Source organism: Eschrichtius robustus, chromosome 2 (assembly GCF_028021215.1).
Source record: "Eschrichtius robustus isolate mEscRob2 chromosome 2, mEscRob2.pri, whole genome shotgun sequence".
Lineage (NCBI taxonomy): Eukaryota > Metazoa > Chordata > Mammalia > Artiodactyla > Eschrichtiidae > Eschrichtius > Eschrichtius robustus.
The window spans coordinates 109,149,007-109,164,347 of NC_090825.1; the positions used below are offsets into that span (position 1 = coordinate 109,149,007).

Sequence of the window (15,341 nt, forward strand, 5' to 3'; positions counted from 1 at the left end):
GAAGAATGTTTAGCTAATTCATTTTTACCCTTTCTACTTTTCTAATATACGCACTTAAGGCTATACAATTCCTTTTAATCAAATCCAAAAGGTTTTGATATTCCTATTTTCATTCAGTTCAAAATAATTTCTACCTTCCAACGGGTTACTGGGAGGTACATTCTTTAACTTCCAAATTTTGTAATTTTTGTTACTAATTTCTCACTTAATTCTGTTGCAGACAGCCCTATGTGAGTCCAACCCTTTGAAATTTGTTAATAGTTTCTTTATGGCCCAATATATATGTTAACTTTGATAAATGCTCCATGATTACCTAGAAGTAATGTGTATCTTGCAGTTGTTAATTCAGTGTTTTATACAGGTTCATTAGATTAAGTGTGTTAGTTGTGTTGTTCCAATCTTCTATATCCTTACTGATTTGGGGGTGGGGCAGGGAGAATGTGGGTGTATGCTCTCAAGATGGAGAAGCTACCACTTTACCCTCCTGTCTGAAACAACTGAAAAACTAGACAAAATGTATAAAACAATGCCACTTAATACCCTGGACACCAGGCACTGAAGAACAGTAATCCTTGAGAGCATAAGAAACAAAAAAAGGGTGAGCCCTACACCATGGCCCCAGCTCACTGCCTGGAGAAAATTTCCAGGAGAATATAGAAAATTCAGAAGATTCTAAAACCTGTTGGGATTAATAAATGAATTGAGCAAGGTTGTTATATACAAGTCATTCTAAAACAATTGTATTTCAATACTCTAGCAACAAATAAAAAACAAAAGACCTAAAAAGACACTTCATAAAAGACAGTATCCAAATGGCCAGTAAGTATTTGAAAAGATGCTTAGCATTATTAGTAATTATAGAAATTAAAATTAAAGCCACATAAAGATACCAGTACATACTCACCAGAACGCCTGAAATGAGAAAAATGAAAAGTATCAAGTGTGGCAAGGATGATAGGAATGTCCCTTCTGTGAACACTTGGAAAAACAACAGGCTGACCAGGCTGCTGGAGAGGAGGCCTCTGGGCCTCTCTTATCTTGGTTTAACAAATGCTTCTTGAAGGTAGTGAGACAGGGCTCACAGTTCCCGTGGTGTACTTATGGACCACTATATCCTTTAATTGCAGGTTCTGGGTCCTCAAAGTCAGACAAAAACAGTAGCATGTATTAAGTTTCCTAGGGCTGCTGTTAACACATTACCAAAAATGGGGTGGTTGAAACAACAGGCGAGAAGACCAAAATCAAGATGTTGGCAGGGTGGCGCTTCCTCTGGAGGCTCTAAGGAAGGACCTCTTCCTTGTATCTTCTAGTTCCTGGTGGCTGTTAGCATTCTGCTGCCCACGGCTACAACTCTCTGCCGGCTTCAGAGTGCCTTCTCCTCTGTGTTATCTTCCTTTGCCTCTCTAAGGACACTTGTGATAGCATTTAGGGCCCACCCAGAGAATCCAAAGTAATTGCCTCATCTCAGAATGCTTAACTTAATTAAATCTGCAAAGACCCTTTTCAGTAACCTTTAAAGTTCCAGGGATTAGAGCTTGGTATTTTTAAGTAGTTATTATTCAACCTACTACACTTGTGTTTAATATTTTCAAAATAAAGGAATAAACTAGTAACTGTGGAGAGAAGATCAGGGGAAGGAGTGGCCCTGAGGAAACCTTGGTGTGTGTGTGTTGGGAGGGGGTAAACTGGGAGGAGGTAGAAGAAGCCTTACCTAGCAGGGGAGTAATATTCTCTGGGTACAGAGGAGTGACTGGGAAACTTACAAAAGAGTACTAAAGGAGAATTTCCCCCTTCTTTGCCAGGGTCCTAGGATCTGATCCCAATAAATAAATTACTGCACTTACATGTAAAAGCACTTCCTGAAGGAGTGGGCAGTAGGCATGCTGTGGTAGACCGAGCTAGCTGCCCATTCAATATCCATTCTTTCCTTCTTCACTGAAAAGAATATCACTTTTATTTGGAGCCATCCACTGCTCAGCTAAAAAAGTTCATTTCCCAGGTTTCCTTGCAGCCACTGGTCATGTGACAGTTTTGACTAGTGGGAGGTAAGCAGAATTATGCAAGTGGAGTTCTAGAAAAGCTGTTGTTTTGCTAATAAAAGGGATACACATTTGCACCTTTCCTGCAAACCTTTCCTTCTTGAAGCACTGCGCTGATGCCCTCAGGTGTAAACGTCAGAATCCCTGAGACCACAACAGAACTGTAGAATCCCCGTACCAGCCCCAAACAGTCTGCCAGTAAACTTTTCTGTTATAAAAGAAAAACACTCCAATAGGGTTTAAGCCACTGTTAAACTTCGTTTGTAGTCGAATACACTTTTAAAAAACTAAACAAAACAATAGCTAGGTGTTTCACAGATACCATAATGTCAACCATAATTATTGGACAATTCCAATTTCTCTGGAGACTTAAAACAAAAAATGCCTTCACACCAATGCAGGTCCCAGACTGGTCCTCTTGAATGACTGGGTATAACCTGCTCCCACACATTAGCCATAAAGTGCAGAGAAGGTTAATTAGATTCTTTATTGATTCCACCAATGTATTAGTAGATATGATAATAATAAATGGTACTTTTACATTCTCTTAACCAAAAATATAACAAATATTTACACTCAATAAAAATACAAAAAGCATACAGAGGCACTGTCTTTCTAAAAGACATAAGTTTAAGAGGTATCAAAAAATAGGAGACAAACATTGCTTGTTACAGGACACTTTACAATCACTGAATTGTGCAGTATAATTGCTATTTGATTATTATGACTGTGCAGTTTTGTTTTTGTCCTTTGCTGATCAGCTCACGTTTCAATTTTAAAAGGTTAAGTACAACTGTATTCTGTGTATCAAAAGTAAAGAAGCCTTAAAAAAGCACAACAGAAATTAAAGATGAACTGGGGTTCAAGTTTAAATTTGAAAATGTACTGTGACACTTTTTTGAAGATTTATCCCTTTGCTATATCGCATTTACGGTAATACTAAAGGGATACATCTACTTTAATATCACATTTTTTAGAAATGTATGTATCAGAATAATAATCAGAGTCTTAAATATACAAGGAGACTCTTTCTCCCCTTCTTTTTAAAGGGGAGAAAACACTTTGTAAAAATTAGAATTGTTCTTGGATATCTCCATGATTACTGTCACATTTCAAGCCTAGGAGAGATTCTCAAGGTGGTTATGCAGATGATGACAATGCGACATCACCCTCAAGAAAAACCATTTAAAGGCTTTTTCTCCCCAAATATCATACTGCAAGTAACCATTTGGAGAAAGTAAGACTCTATCAAATTACAATAAACCTTTATGGAAGTATATATTGGATTTACTAATTCTCCAAATCTTTCATTATGCAGAGATTTTTTTTGTTGAAACATTATTTGGCAAAAGTTTGCAGTGAGGATTTACTGCTTCAATAGCCCTGGCAGATTCAGAGTTGTGGTACAACGAGGGCACAGATCTCTTCAGTATACTTATAAATTTATAAAATAAAAACAAATGGGCATTTTGAATTGGAGCAAGTATAGGTTAAGGCGTCTCTTGTTCTAGTCACGTGACAAATTAAGAGAAGGCAGGAATGTACCGTAAATTAGAATATAAAGATCAAAACGCCACGATATTTTAAGGGATAAATACATATCAAACTAGAAAGCATTTGGCTTTAGTTCTTGATCAATGTGATCAGCTGATCCAAACACTCACATTTCAAGCTACAGGAAACAAAGGCAGCTACAAGGTGCAAGTCCAAAACCACAAGCCTCTGACTCTCTGTGCAAGATATTATCCACAACATTGAGGACAATGATGGAGAAGGCTCCCATCTGGTTTGAAAGACCTGCTAAAAAAACAGATACTGTGCAAACAGCACATTTTTCTGGGGAGTGGATAAAAAATGGTGAGAATAAATACCCAAACTGGATAAAAAGATGGTTGTAGCAAAAATATCTTTCACTTTGTTTTGCTCTGGACATGAAAATAATATTGTGTAAATCAGTGAAAGAAAACTTTATGATCACAGGACCACTGTTTATAGATCAAACCTTTACAATGTGACTTTCAAACCAGGATTTTTGATCCAGGTTACTTTCCATTTCAATGGGCCAAGAAAGCTATGAAGCCAACTAGCCTCATTCTAACATACCTGGGGTTAATTTCTAAGGCTTAAGTTTCGTATTTACAGTTTTTTGCCCATGGGAATTTTTCAGACATGTTATTTTTCCTAAAATGAAGAAATTATCATTTTGATAGAAAAGATGGACTACTGCCATTTACCAGTTGGAACTGATTTACGATTTTAAAATGAAGCAAATAGGAGGATGATAGAGAGAAGGAAGAGAGAGCTAGGAAAAAATGAGAACAAACTTTTCAAAAGGAAGTAGTAAGCCAACGAAATCCTATAAATTCACATATGGATAACCATTCAGAAGTAAACCTATTTTTGGCTCCAAGTTGATCTGGGTAGTACACATTAATGGCTTTGGCTTTTTTTTTTTTGGTAGTCACAGAAGTTTATTAACCTTTCACTTGCCTTTACACTAAAAAACAAATGAAAAAATTTAAGATGTAGAAAAACATCATACTTAATCTTTTTTAAATGCGGAAAGTCTACCTCATCCAGTAAACAGTCACTGAAATTTTAACTAAATACTTAAGAGTGCCACGCCCAACAGGCTGTTAAATATATATATCTCCTTCCTCTCAAGGCCTAAAGTGAAAACCGAGAAATAATCATTTCCATAATTCTAGCTCCTCTTTCCCCCACAAAATTTTCAACCAATTATAGACCTTGGTGTGCTAATGAGCTTTACCTGCAGCCAACTGGGAGCTGCAGGGTTTATGAAGATTAAAAACAGCCTTGTGCTGTGAGATGGGGGTTGGGTGGTGGGTGCCGCAGAACACCTCATAAAGCTAAATTGATCTTCATGACTATACCGCCAAAGATAACATGTCCTTTAAAAAAACTCCATATTTGAGTTGTGAAAAATTTTAGGTATGGGTTTCTACAGAGTAGAACTGTCTAGAACTCATTCTCTATTTACTGCATTTATACTTATAGCTACAGTTAGACAGAGAATGACTTTCACTTCAGAAAGAACTGGTATACATGTTATGTAAGATAAACATTTCATTCTTTGGAAATTAGAGTTGCTACACACCCCATCGTACCCCTTCCTTTTCCCAAGAGACTGCTAAGACCCTGTGGTAGCTTCATTTGGCCTTCCAAATCCTGACCAGCAGATGGCAGTATTCTCCTTCCTAACACCTCAACAGCAAAGGGATTCCTGTTCCACTCAAACTGAGACCCTACATTTCGTTGGTGCTATAGATGGTTACATCTCTGTATAGATCAAACATATCATCCTGTAAAGATGGCTTCAGTTTGGTCAGATCAGAGACAGTTTTATGGCCTCAAACATGAACATCAATTAACAAGAGCTCCCAAATACAAACAAAACCACAAAACTTCAAATAATAAGTTACTTTTCAAATACATAAAAATATCCTTGGTATTGGCAGACATTCTGAATTTGTCTGTTAACCCAAGCTATGGCTTGAAAATACTACCACTACTACTATCTTAAAAATAACATGTTAAAGGAAAATCTATAGTGATATATATGGGGAGGACTCGAGTTTGAATTTGTTCTAGTAACTGTGGTCCCAAGGCAGGTCTGGTGTGCAAAGCGAAGACTGGTATCCAGGCACAACATCCATAGCTGAGGAAACTATGCATCTGCAGGGATTAAATGAAAGGAAGCATGATTCAGGGCTATCTCATTGCTCAGAGTACAGGGAATAAAACCTCTGGGTTAGCAGCAGGAGCAGCGAGCTACTTGTTGGCAACGGCCTGCAGAATTGTGAGTTGGTTCTGCCCACTCCTTCCTCCATGACTTTCAGTAGACTTCAATCAGGTCAATCCAAAGGCTACACTGCTGAAACCTGTTCATTTTCTGAAAATAATAGAAACACAGTTAAGCGGTAGGTCAGCATATTAATGAAGATCAACTAACAATCCAGTTATCTGTTTAAAAAATTAGTCAATTTCAATTAAAGAAATCCTCTCAAATATCCCATCAAAGGCCAGATTTTATTATAATGACATTTTTGAGTTCTGATCACACTGAAGGCTAACAATCAACTGGAATTTCAGAACTGCTTTTTAACCACTTTATTACTAGATTGTTTAAAAGGATAAAATTCATTTATTGCCAAAATTGCAAAGTTGGTCAAGAGTTCTGCTAATAAGAGGAACTCCATCAAACAGCATGATTTCAGATAATTTGACATTTTGATACTTGGAGTTTCAAGTGTCCATGCATTAGTGTAAAACACAACTCTACCAATGTCAAGTGCCTCCTCTTAAAATTATCCTTTTACACTGAGCTGCTATCTATTAAATACAATCAGCTTGCCCTCTCCATTTACAAAAAACACACCATCGTATTTAGGCATTTCTTTTTCTAACAGAGATTTCTAAAGCAGTTAAAGAAGACATTTCTGATTACGTGAAATACCAGAGTAAAGACCATTCAATGTGTTTAGCAATTCATTTAAGAGCCATTAAGGTAGTTTGTCAACATACCATCTGCTTCGCTATCTGCGTCAGTCACATCTGCTAGTTTAGGATGGGATGGCTGCAAATTATGCCTCTGAGGCTGAGTTATGATCTTCGATGGAACACAGGCCACAGGGTTGCTACTGAGAGAAGCTGGTGGCAGTCTAGAGAGGCTGTTATGCATCATCTTTGACCTCTGCACTGCCACACTATAATCTGGAGGTTTTAGGTGTAGGTGGGGTCCTTCCTTTAGGTCTGCTAAAGAAATCCCCATGTATCCTGGAGGAGTGGGAGGTGGCTCCCTATACCTATCCTCCTTCTTGGGTGAGGTGACACAGTACACTGGCATGAAAAATAAGCAATGGAAATGTTAATGAAAAATATAAGAAATGAAAAAAAACATACTGAAACTTATTACAATGACAAAATAGAACTTTAAAACTGACAAAATGAATATATTTGAACACAATGGCAGCAGGTTAAAAACACTTTTAATAAGCTTAATAAAACATGATATTTAAAACTTGTTTTTAAAATACATAAATTACATTGGGTTTTACAAACATTAAATAGAATGAGACAGTTGAAGGAGATGACACTGATGACAAGCTTCCTCCTTTCACAGGTCAGACCACAAATCACAGAAGTGTGTGACAAATTCCTCAAGGAATATAAGCCCCAAAGGTGAATGAGTCAGAGACATTTAAGAATTCACCCTGAACATCTATACTCTATTAAATGGGGGGATTTTCACAGAAATGACGTTTAGGCCCTCTACTTAAGGGCTATTTCACGTCAGTGCTGGCATATAAACAACTTTAAAGAGGAACTAATTCCTTCAAAGACCTTATTCCTAGCCTCTGCTCTATGATTAAGTGAGAAGAAAAGCCATAATTTTAGGAAATCCATCTTAAATTAAGTTTCTCTGATTTTCAGTGGACAGGAAAAATAATGGTGACTTAAAATCTTTTGCCCTAAGTTTGTACACCCTGGGTCTAAGGCAAAGCTTCAAAAAGCATCAGAAATAAGTTAAAAAGGAAGTTCCATGAAATTAAGACCAATCCACAAGACTCACAGGACAAATGGCTCTGAGTATCTTGATCATTAAGTAACTTTTAAAATACAAACACTATCTATATACAAGAAGAGTAAATTAAAAAGGATCATTAAATTCTCCCCTTAGAGAATCAAGTTTGCCGATGCTGAAATTTCTACAACTCTACCAGTAAAATCTGCATGTAGTATCAAGGTCAGAAAGGATTTCCATTCCCATCTGAGGAGAATGGAGTGGGGAGGGGGTGGAGAGGTTGTGAAAAGAAGACAAGAATGAAGAATGTAAGTGATTTGCCCAGAGTCAGCTAGAAATGAACAACAAAAAATTTTTTTAATCTATTTTCCCAAATGGATAAGAAGAGAAAGATTTTACATCCTTGCACACACATGCTTGTATATCCATATAACAGTTATCTAAAAGGCTTTAATAAAAAATCCTTGGAGAAAAATGAATGAACTAAAAAATTCAACCTATAATGAAATTTGACAAGTAAAAAATAAATATGCTAAAAAAAGCACGTGTCTTTCATATTTTTAGTAGTTTAAATTGACATCACGAATATAGTATAAAGAGTTGATTATGATAATATTGATTCAAAGTACAGTCACTCCACATAAGAAAAAAACCACAGGTGCTATTATATCTAAGTACTTACATAAACTCAAGAATAAGGAAAAAAATGTATTTGACGGCCAAATACTAAAAGAATACACCAAGAAAGCTGTGCATGGTTAGAATGGAATCCACAAACAGAAGCTGGCACACCCATGATATGTGCTAGGAGGGTATAATGAAAAATGTTTGGGTCTTCTTTTTTTTTGGCTGCATCGCGTAGCATGTGGGATCTTAGTTCCCTGACCAGGGATGAAACCCGTGCCCCCTTCAGTGGAAGCGCAGAGTCTTAACCACTGGACTGCCAGGGAAGTCCCTGTTTTGGACTTCTTTATCACACTTTTTCCACCACTTGTACTACTTAAAAGCAGTATCAGATTCAAAGTTTCTACCATGTATGCAAAGCAAGTAGGGTCCAAACAATTTATGAGGTGGCAAAGAGAATAATCCCTTTATTACTACTGCACAGTAATGCAATAATATTTTCTTAATTAAACCAAAAAGATCTCAAAAGCAAAACAAGACATATAAACCTGTCCCCCTTATTAAATTCCTGCATGTCAGCTTTTTCATTTTAAATGGCTTGAATATCTGCCCTAAAGCCCTTGAGAAATCATGAACTTTTTGAAAATAATTTGCATGTGGAGGGAGGAAAGAGAGATTAGAGTAAGAGAAGGGAATTTTCCAAGAATAAAATTCTGGGCCAAGGTCACTTTACCACTTAAATTCTAAATGCCACAGATATGACAAAGAACACACAACTTACCAATCAAGCCCTTTTCTGTACTCGAAGTAACAGTTTTATAAACGGGGTCGATGCCGTCCTTGTGGTCCAAGCCTTCAGCTGACTCAGCTGGGGTGCTCTCCAACACTCTCCGTTTAACTGTCCCATAGTTTGGTTCGTATGTATCAGACAGAGAACTAGAAGAAGCCCAACTCTGCCTCATCTGATTAGTCTCTAGGCTTCCTTTACACTGACCACAAGTTCGAGAGCAGCCTTTAGGACAGGTACAGGGCTCACAGTCAGTGGGTTCAACTTCAGCTATGGGACCCTCCAAGTGGGTATGTCGATAAGAGTTCAAAAAATCCCAGCCTTTTGGGTTTGGAAGGCTTTGGAAGTTGTCATGGGAGCTGCTTGAACAGGAAGTCCAACTTCCACGACCACTATCAGCTGCTTCTATAATGATATGCTCGTGAGAAATCTCGTCATTGCTCATAGAAGATAAGACAGCTAAATTCTTGATTAGTGATGGCTTTGAGAGTGTCCACCTAAAATTGGAGATACACAATTAAAAGTAATTTACTGGCTTAATGGAAAAATTTTCTTCAGTCCATTGCAAGTATTACTGCCTACAAGAGACTATAGAACATGCATCACAAGTGTTTAATGCCAACATAACCTTGTGGAAAAAAATGACACTGTAATCAATCATTAACATTAATGTTAATACTTAGCTCGAAACATACACTGAAGAAACTCAAATACTTAACAAGGTTTCCTCAGAATTTTTCTTGAATTATTATGAAAGATGAGGTTTGAAATGAATAAAATTAAGTATACATTTTCATTCTTGGTCAACATAATGCAACACTAGATTCTCTCCATGCACACAGAATTAAGAATCCTCAATTACAGGAACCATGTTTTATTTTTCAGTGTCTCCGAGGTACCAAGGAAACAGCAACTTCCCCAGTTACCTACTACTAAATGAATTCTATCGTTTATAGCAAGGGTTCTCAAACTTAGTTTCATGGACCAAATCAAGCCAACAGCCTGTTTTTTTATGGTCTTGAGCAAAGCATGGTTTTTACGTTTTAAAGGGTTTAAACAAAATGGAACAAAATACTCCAAAGATTTTGAGACAGAGACCATATGCAGCCTGCAAAGCCTAAAATATGTACTCCTTTAAATGGGCCTTTACCTGCCCACCCCCCAAAAGGTTTGTGACTCCCTGATTTATAGTACAGAGCACATAGAGCAGGGATCAGCAAACTAGAGCCCAAGGGCAAATCCAGCCCTCTACCTGTTTTTGTAAATAAAGTTTTATTGGGACACAGCATGCCCATTTGTTTACAAATTGTCTAAGGCTGTTCTGAGGCAACAACAGCAGGGTTGAGCAATTGCAACAGAGAGTTTACAGCCAGCTACGTCTACAGTATTTACTATCTAACTTTTACAGAAACAGTTTGCTGACTCCTGGTCTAGAGAACCATAGTTTAGAAACCTTTACAAGTACGATGATAATACTTCACTATATCTTAAATTTTTCATATTAAAGTGTACCAGATTTAACAGTATCAGTTTAGAATCAACTTTCTCAGTGCTTTCTGAAGATTTCCATTTTGTTTGATTCTAAATAGAAATTTAGAGTTAACTTTTTTTTTTTAATTGACTTTTTGCTAGCTGATAATTCTTACTCTCCAAATCATACTTTGAGAGAGTAAGGATTAAGGACTAGTCCTACTCTCCCAATCTGTCTACAACGTTTATAGCACTGAGGGTACTTCCCATTACACACGCTTTTTGAGCAATCTCTAACCTTACAGCCAGAATGCAAGAACTACTTCCCACCTACCAATAGCATCTTCACTTTGAGTTCTTATTGATCGAAAAGATACATGATGTAAGTTACTTGAATCCAGTGACACTTAAAAAATGAGCACCCATATATCTTTCAAAATAGTACTTATTTGCATATTCAGTATAGAGAATACATGCTTGGTTCTCCTGTTCTTTCAACTACCCCTTTGGTGGGGGTGGTTTTAGGTTCAAATTAGGGAGCACTGCTTGCAGTGGCCACTCGGCTAGGGTTTTGTGATGTGAACCCAGGCAAGGATGTTTACCCAGGGCCAGGCTGACTATGGTCTCCTATCCCTGAGGAGTGCTCTGTCTTTTCAAATGCTCCAGTGGATTCAGGGACTGCCACAGCCTGGGAGGAACACCGTTCATCCTGTAGAGCTGCAGACATGGAGTCAACAGAGCAATTGCTCACAATGCTGGACCGTGAAGAAATCTCACTATGGCTGGAGTCAGACAAGTTGTCAGATTTAGCTGATGGTATAAGTGTATAACCTGAATGAGAGAAGACAATTGATCAAACTACAAAACAAGGGAATGGGAGTGGGGAGGGTCAGGGAGAGGACAAAGAAAAATATAAAAAGAACAAAACATAAAGTGAGTATCAATGTCAATTTCCATCTATGTAGATGTAATGGTGCCGATTTTCTGTACATGTTCCTTTACATATCCATTCACCTACCTACCCACACGGCACCAATCTAATTCCAAATTCAAGAAATAGAAAGTCAAAACCCAGTATTACTGAGAAAACTAGTTCAAAGGTAAATCTGCCCCAGGCTCTCACACAGCTACAAGCATTTAATAAAACAAGAGGCATTAAATATATTACAAAACATTAAAAAGTAGACATCTTGAACTTCTCAACTTCTTTTTAACCCTATGTCCCCTCCCCTTTGATTAATATAAATATTTCAAGGCCTGACCTGAGTGTCCAAAACACCACCTCGAGGCAGGGGTATGTAAGGGGAGTCAGGACTCAAGGGAAAGAATTTTATTTTTGTTTTTTCAAACTGCAAATACCCTAGATATTTTGCTTTTGTCACCTAAGAAGTCTTGCCCCAAGTTAAAAGCCATTGTTTTAGTATTTTTAAATAAATTGTTTTAGATTTGGACTTACTCTTATACCTAGTTTCCTTTTTCTTCACCAATTTAGCAGAATATTACATTAAACAGCTGAACTGACAGATTTACAAGAATGTAACATGAAAAAACCGAGCATCTACCTGTTTTAAATTGCTCTATGACTTACTGCACAGCAGATATAGCTAGAGAGATTTTCTTTAGCATTCTCTGGAATGAAGGGGTGGAGATGGAGTAAGGTGGAAGGTTCCAAAAACAAATCTGCAGCATGATAGTTAATGTACACAATCGTCTGTTTTGGTAACTGTTAGAAAAATAACCAAACTTCTTTTGTTGAGAAATAAAGAAAATGCTGTAGTAATCCCAGCAAGGAGTAGGTCTCAAAGAAGTAAACAATTATCTTCTTGTTCACTGAGAGAAGAATGAGGTTGATTAGGTGCATGACCTTTGGGTCCATTCCTAGAAATCTCAAGAAGAACTATAGGCTTTACACTCACATATAGCTCAAGTTATTACAAAAAAAATTGTTGAATAATAACTTTATTAATTAGTGTCATTAACTATTTCAAAAACAAAACTTAAGACTCAGAAAATGTGTGATCTGCATTTGGCTTTTGTGCCAGGCACAGGACAAGCCAAGGCAAGTCAGTCTCTTGACTCCTACCCCAGTTCTCTGATCTTGGGATCACTGCTATTTCTCAGTGCCCTTCATGAAATGATCGGTCAATTTTCAAGAGGACCAAGAAAATGGATGTGGTAAATAAACTAAAAAAAATTCTTCCTCAAAAGAAAAAGTCATTGTTCTTTTATCCTGGGGGACAGACTTGCTTTACTGTTTTAAAAATAATTTCATTCTTATGTCTGTTAGATCAGTACTTGTCAAATATAATTAACTCTAAGAATTACCTGGAAGGCTTATCAAAGTACACATTCTTGGGCCTATTTCTGGCAATTCAAATTTACAAGGTCTGCAGTGGGACACAGTAAGTTTTTAACAAGTTCCCCAGATGTTTTTGAACCTGCTATGTTAGACTATCTCCTCCCTCCTCTGATCAGAGTATATATGAAAAGTGGATGATATAAAAAAGTTTATGTGGACAAGATACAGTTTCTTGCCTTCCAAACACTTCACTTTAGCTTGTAAAGTAGTTGCAGTAATAAGATAACAACACAATTATCTAAGGCAAAGGTTCTGATCAGATTGTTACTGGGGGATTTAATGTAGAAGTAAATACTGGTTCCTAAAAAGCCTCCTCTACTTATTGCACTCACAGACCCAACTGCTACCAGCAGGAAATAAAGCCAACTACAGAAAACAAGAGTATTAAGTTTACTAACATTAGCAAAATAACATATGTACAAATAAGGCACTTTAAACGGATACGATTTTGTTGTTGGAGGACCTGTAACACTAATCATAAAATGCTCATAAATAGTATTTTAATAAGTTGTCTGTCTGAGCCTTATTTGACAAATGACTTAATTTAAGCTACATTTACATTAATAAATGAAAACAAATTTCACACTAAAATTAAGTAAGGAACATCAGAGTGTCTTTCTCCTTTTAGACTTGAATCGCGTATAGAAGCAGTTTAAAGTGTTACTGTTGCCTCGGCTATTTGAATTGAAGATGTCATTCCCTTTCTCATCTTTGATGTTGCTTCCAACATCCTTCACTTTCTCACAGCTTTCTGTAGCTTGATTGAGATCTGCGTCCTCTTTTTTGCTGTTGGCTAGTCTCTCCCTTGAAAGAGTTCTTTCCCTAAATCTTCTAAACGGGGATGTCATTCTTTTTCTGGCTGTGTTCTCACAACTTGTCCTGTCTCTATTCTCCTCAGTGGCCTTCTCGGTCCTGTCTGTTCTTTTGGCTGTGCTCCTGGTAATCTGTTGGATTTTCTTTTGCAAGTAAACCCCACCTATTCCGGGGCAGCTGTGGCCACTGATCTTGGTGCTGGACTCACGGGGAGGGGATGAGGAAGACCCTGAGAGGCGCAGCAGGATGCTGTGATCAGATATGATACTGCCAACTGGAGGGAGAGATGCAAAAACCCTGTCATGGTCAATTAATTCTTTCCAATTAATCACAATTAGCCTGGTTTTATAACATTTCACTATTAAAAAATTCTAACATCTTGACAATATCTGAAAAACTGAAATCTAGCAACATATTTTTTAATGCATGGAGATTCTACTATATAGCATAAACAAGACAGAACACAGGAGAAAGGTTACCTTGATCAGAATAAGCTGGTAATAAAAAATTGCTGAAAGTAACCCAAGCTGGTAAAATCATAAGCCAAAATATGACAAGAGTATCAAATAACCAGAATTATTTCTCAAAAGTAACTATGTCTAGAATTTTCAGGCAGATTCTACTAAGGAAAAGCTTAGCAAAAATCAGATAGGACATATAAATAGTATATACAATAGATGTATTTATAAAGCACAATTTCTGATCCTATTTTCTCTACAAGGCAGAGAGGTTGCCTGCCTGAAGCACTGGGGAAGATAAAGGTTAAGGCCTCTTGATGTCTCACTTTTTCAGTTCTTTCTTGTTTAAATTCTCCTTTTAAAAATCGCGAACGTAGGCTTATTTTCTTAACTGTTAGAAAACAAAGAACTATTCCAAAGTATAGCAAGAACTAAAAACAGATTCTAATAACATACTCTTAGTTTAATGACATTTTTGTTCAATCACGGACCACTGGCAAAAACCTGTCTATGGAAATAAACAAGCAGAAATAGTTTTGAAAAAAAGAATTTTCTCAGATTTCTAAGGATTCAGATCATGACTATGACAGGCTCACAAATCTATAAACATCATGGTCAACTGTTGGCCACATACTGAAAGACACAATAGAGAAAAGACTTCTCTATTCCAGTGGTTAAAATGCATTTGTTTGGAATAAGAGCAATGGGGAAATTCCTGTTCCTAACACCTCTTCCCACAAGTCACACTGACCCATAAAACACCAAATCCAATTCAACTAGTTTCCTGGTTAGAGAACTGTCTATAATGGGACCTCTGGAGGGTGTAAAGATGTTCCGAAAGAGCATTAAGAGCATATGGACATTGTTCATCTGGACCATCTGTGTGAACAGGCACTGTTCCCAGCCCCAATCCTTGGGACCTGATAAAGGGTACTCTGGATAGGATACACACATAGTAAAGAGATGAAAGATATCTGTGTGCCTTCCCGAATCATATATGAGCTGTATACAACAGGAACGGAAACCTGTGTTTTACAAACACATCTATTATGTATACTTTTATATGTCCTATTCGATTTTTACTAAGCTTTTCTTAGTAAAACCTGAATGAAGATTCTAGCCAGTCTCAGCTAAGTAAAGAGGGTCAGTAATGAAGTTATACTGCCCTGGAGTGGCAGCAGGGAAGAAGAAGAGAAACTCCGATTTACTAAACACTCACCACGTCTCAAGCGTTACAGATATTATT

The 15,341-nt window shown here is 37.2% G+C and overlaps 1 protein-coding gene across 8 annotated transcripts in view; it reads right to left on the reverse strand.

Annotated features, from left to right (window-relative positions):
* Positions 1-2,619: 2,619 nt before the first annotated feature.
* Positions 2,620-15,341, reverse strand: part of RAPGEF6 (Rap guanine nucleotide exchange factor 6) — a 235,469-nt gene continuing 222,747 nt past the window's right edge. For 7 of the 8 annotated variants that reach the window (XM_068535821.1, XM_068535820.1, XM_068535815.1 and 4 more), the window contains 4 exons: positions 11,068-11,296; positions 8,990-9,492; positions 6,585-6,899; positions 2,620-5,952 (listed from right to left, as the gene is read on the reverse strand). In XM_068535821.1, the coding sequence (XP_068391922.1) occupies positions 5,927-5,952; positions 6,585-6,899; positions 8,990-9,492; positions 11,068-11,296 (1,073 nt within the window). In that variant the 3' untranslated portion in view covers positions 2,620-5,926. Of the gene's footprint in view, positions 5,953-6,584; positions 6,900-8,989; positions 9,493-11,067; positions 11,297-13,429; positions 13,912-15,341 lie in introns of those variants that run through there. The other variant, XM_068535822.1, reaches the window with a different exon arrangement.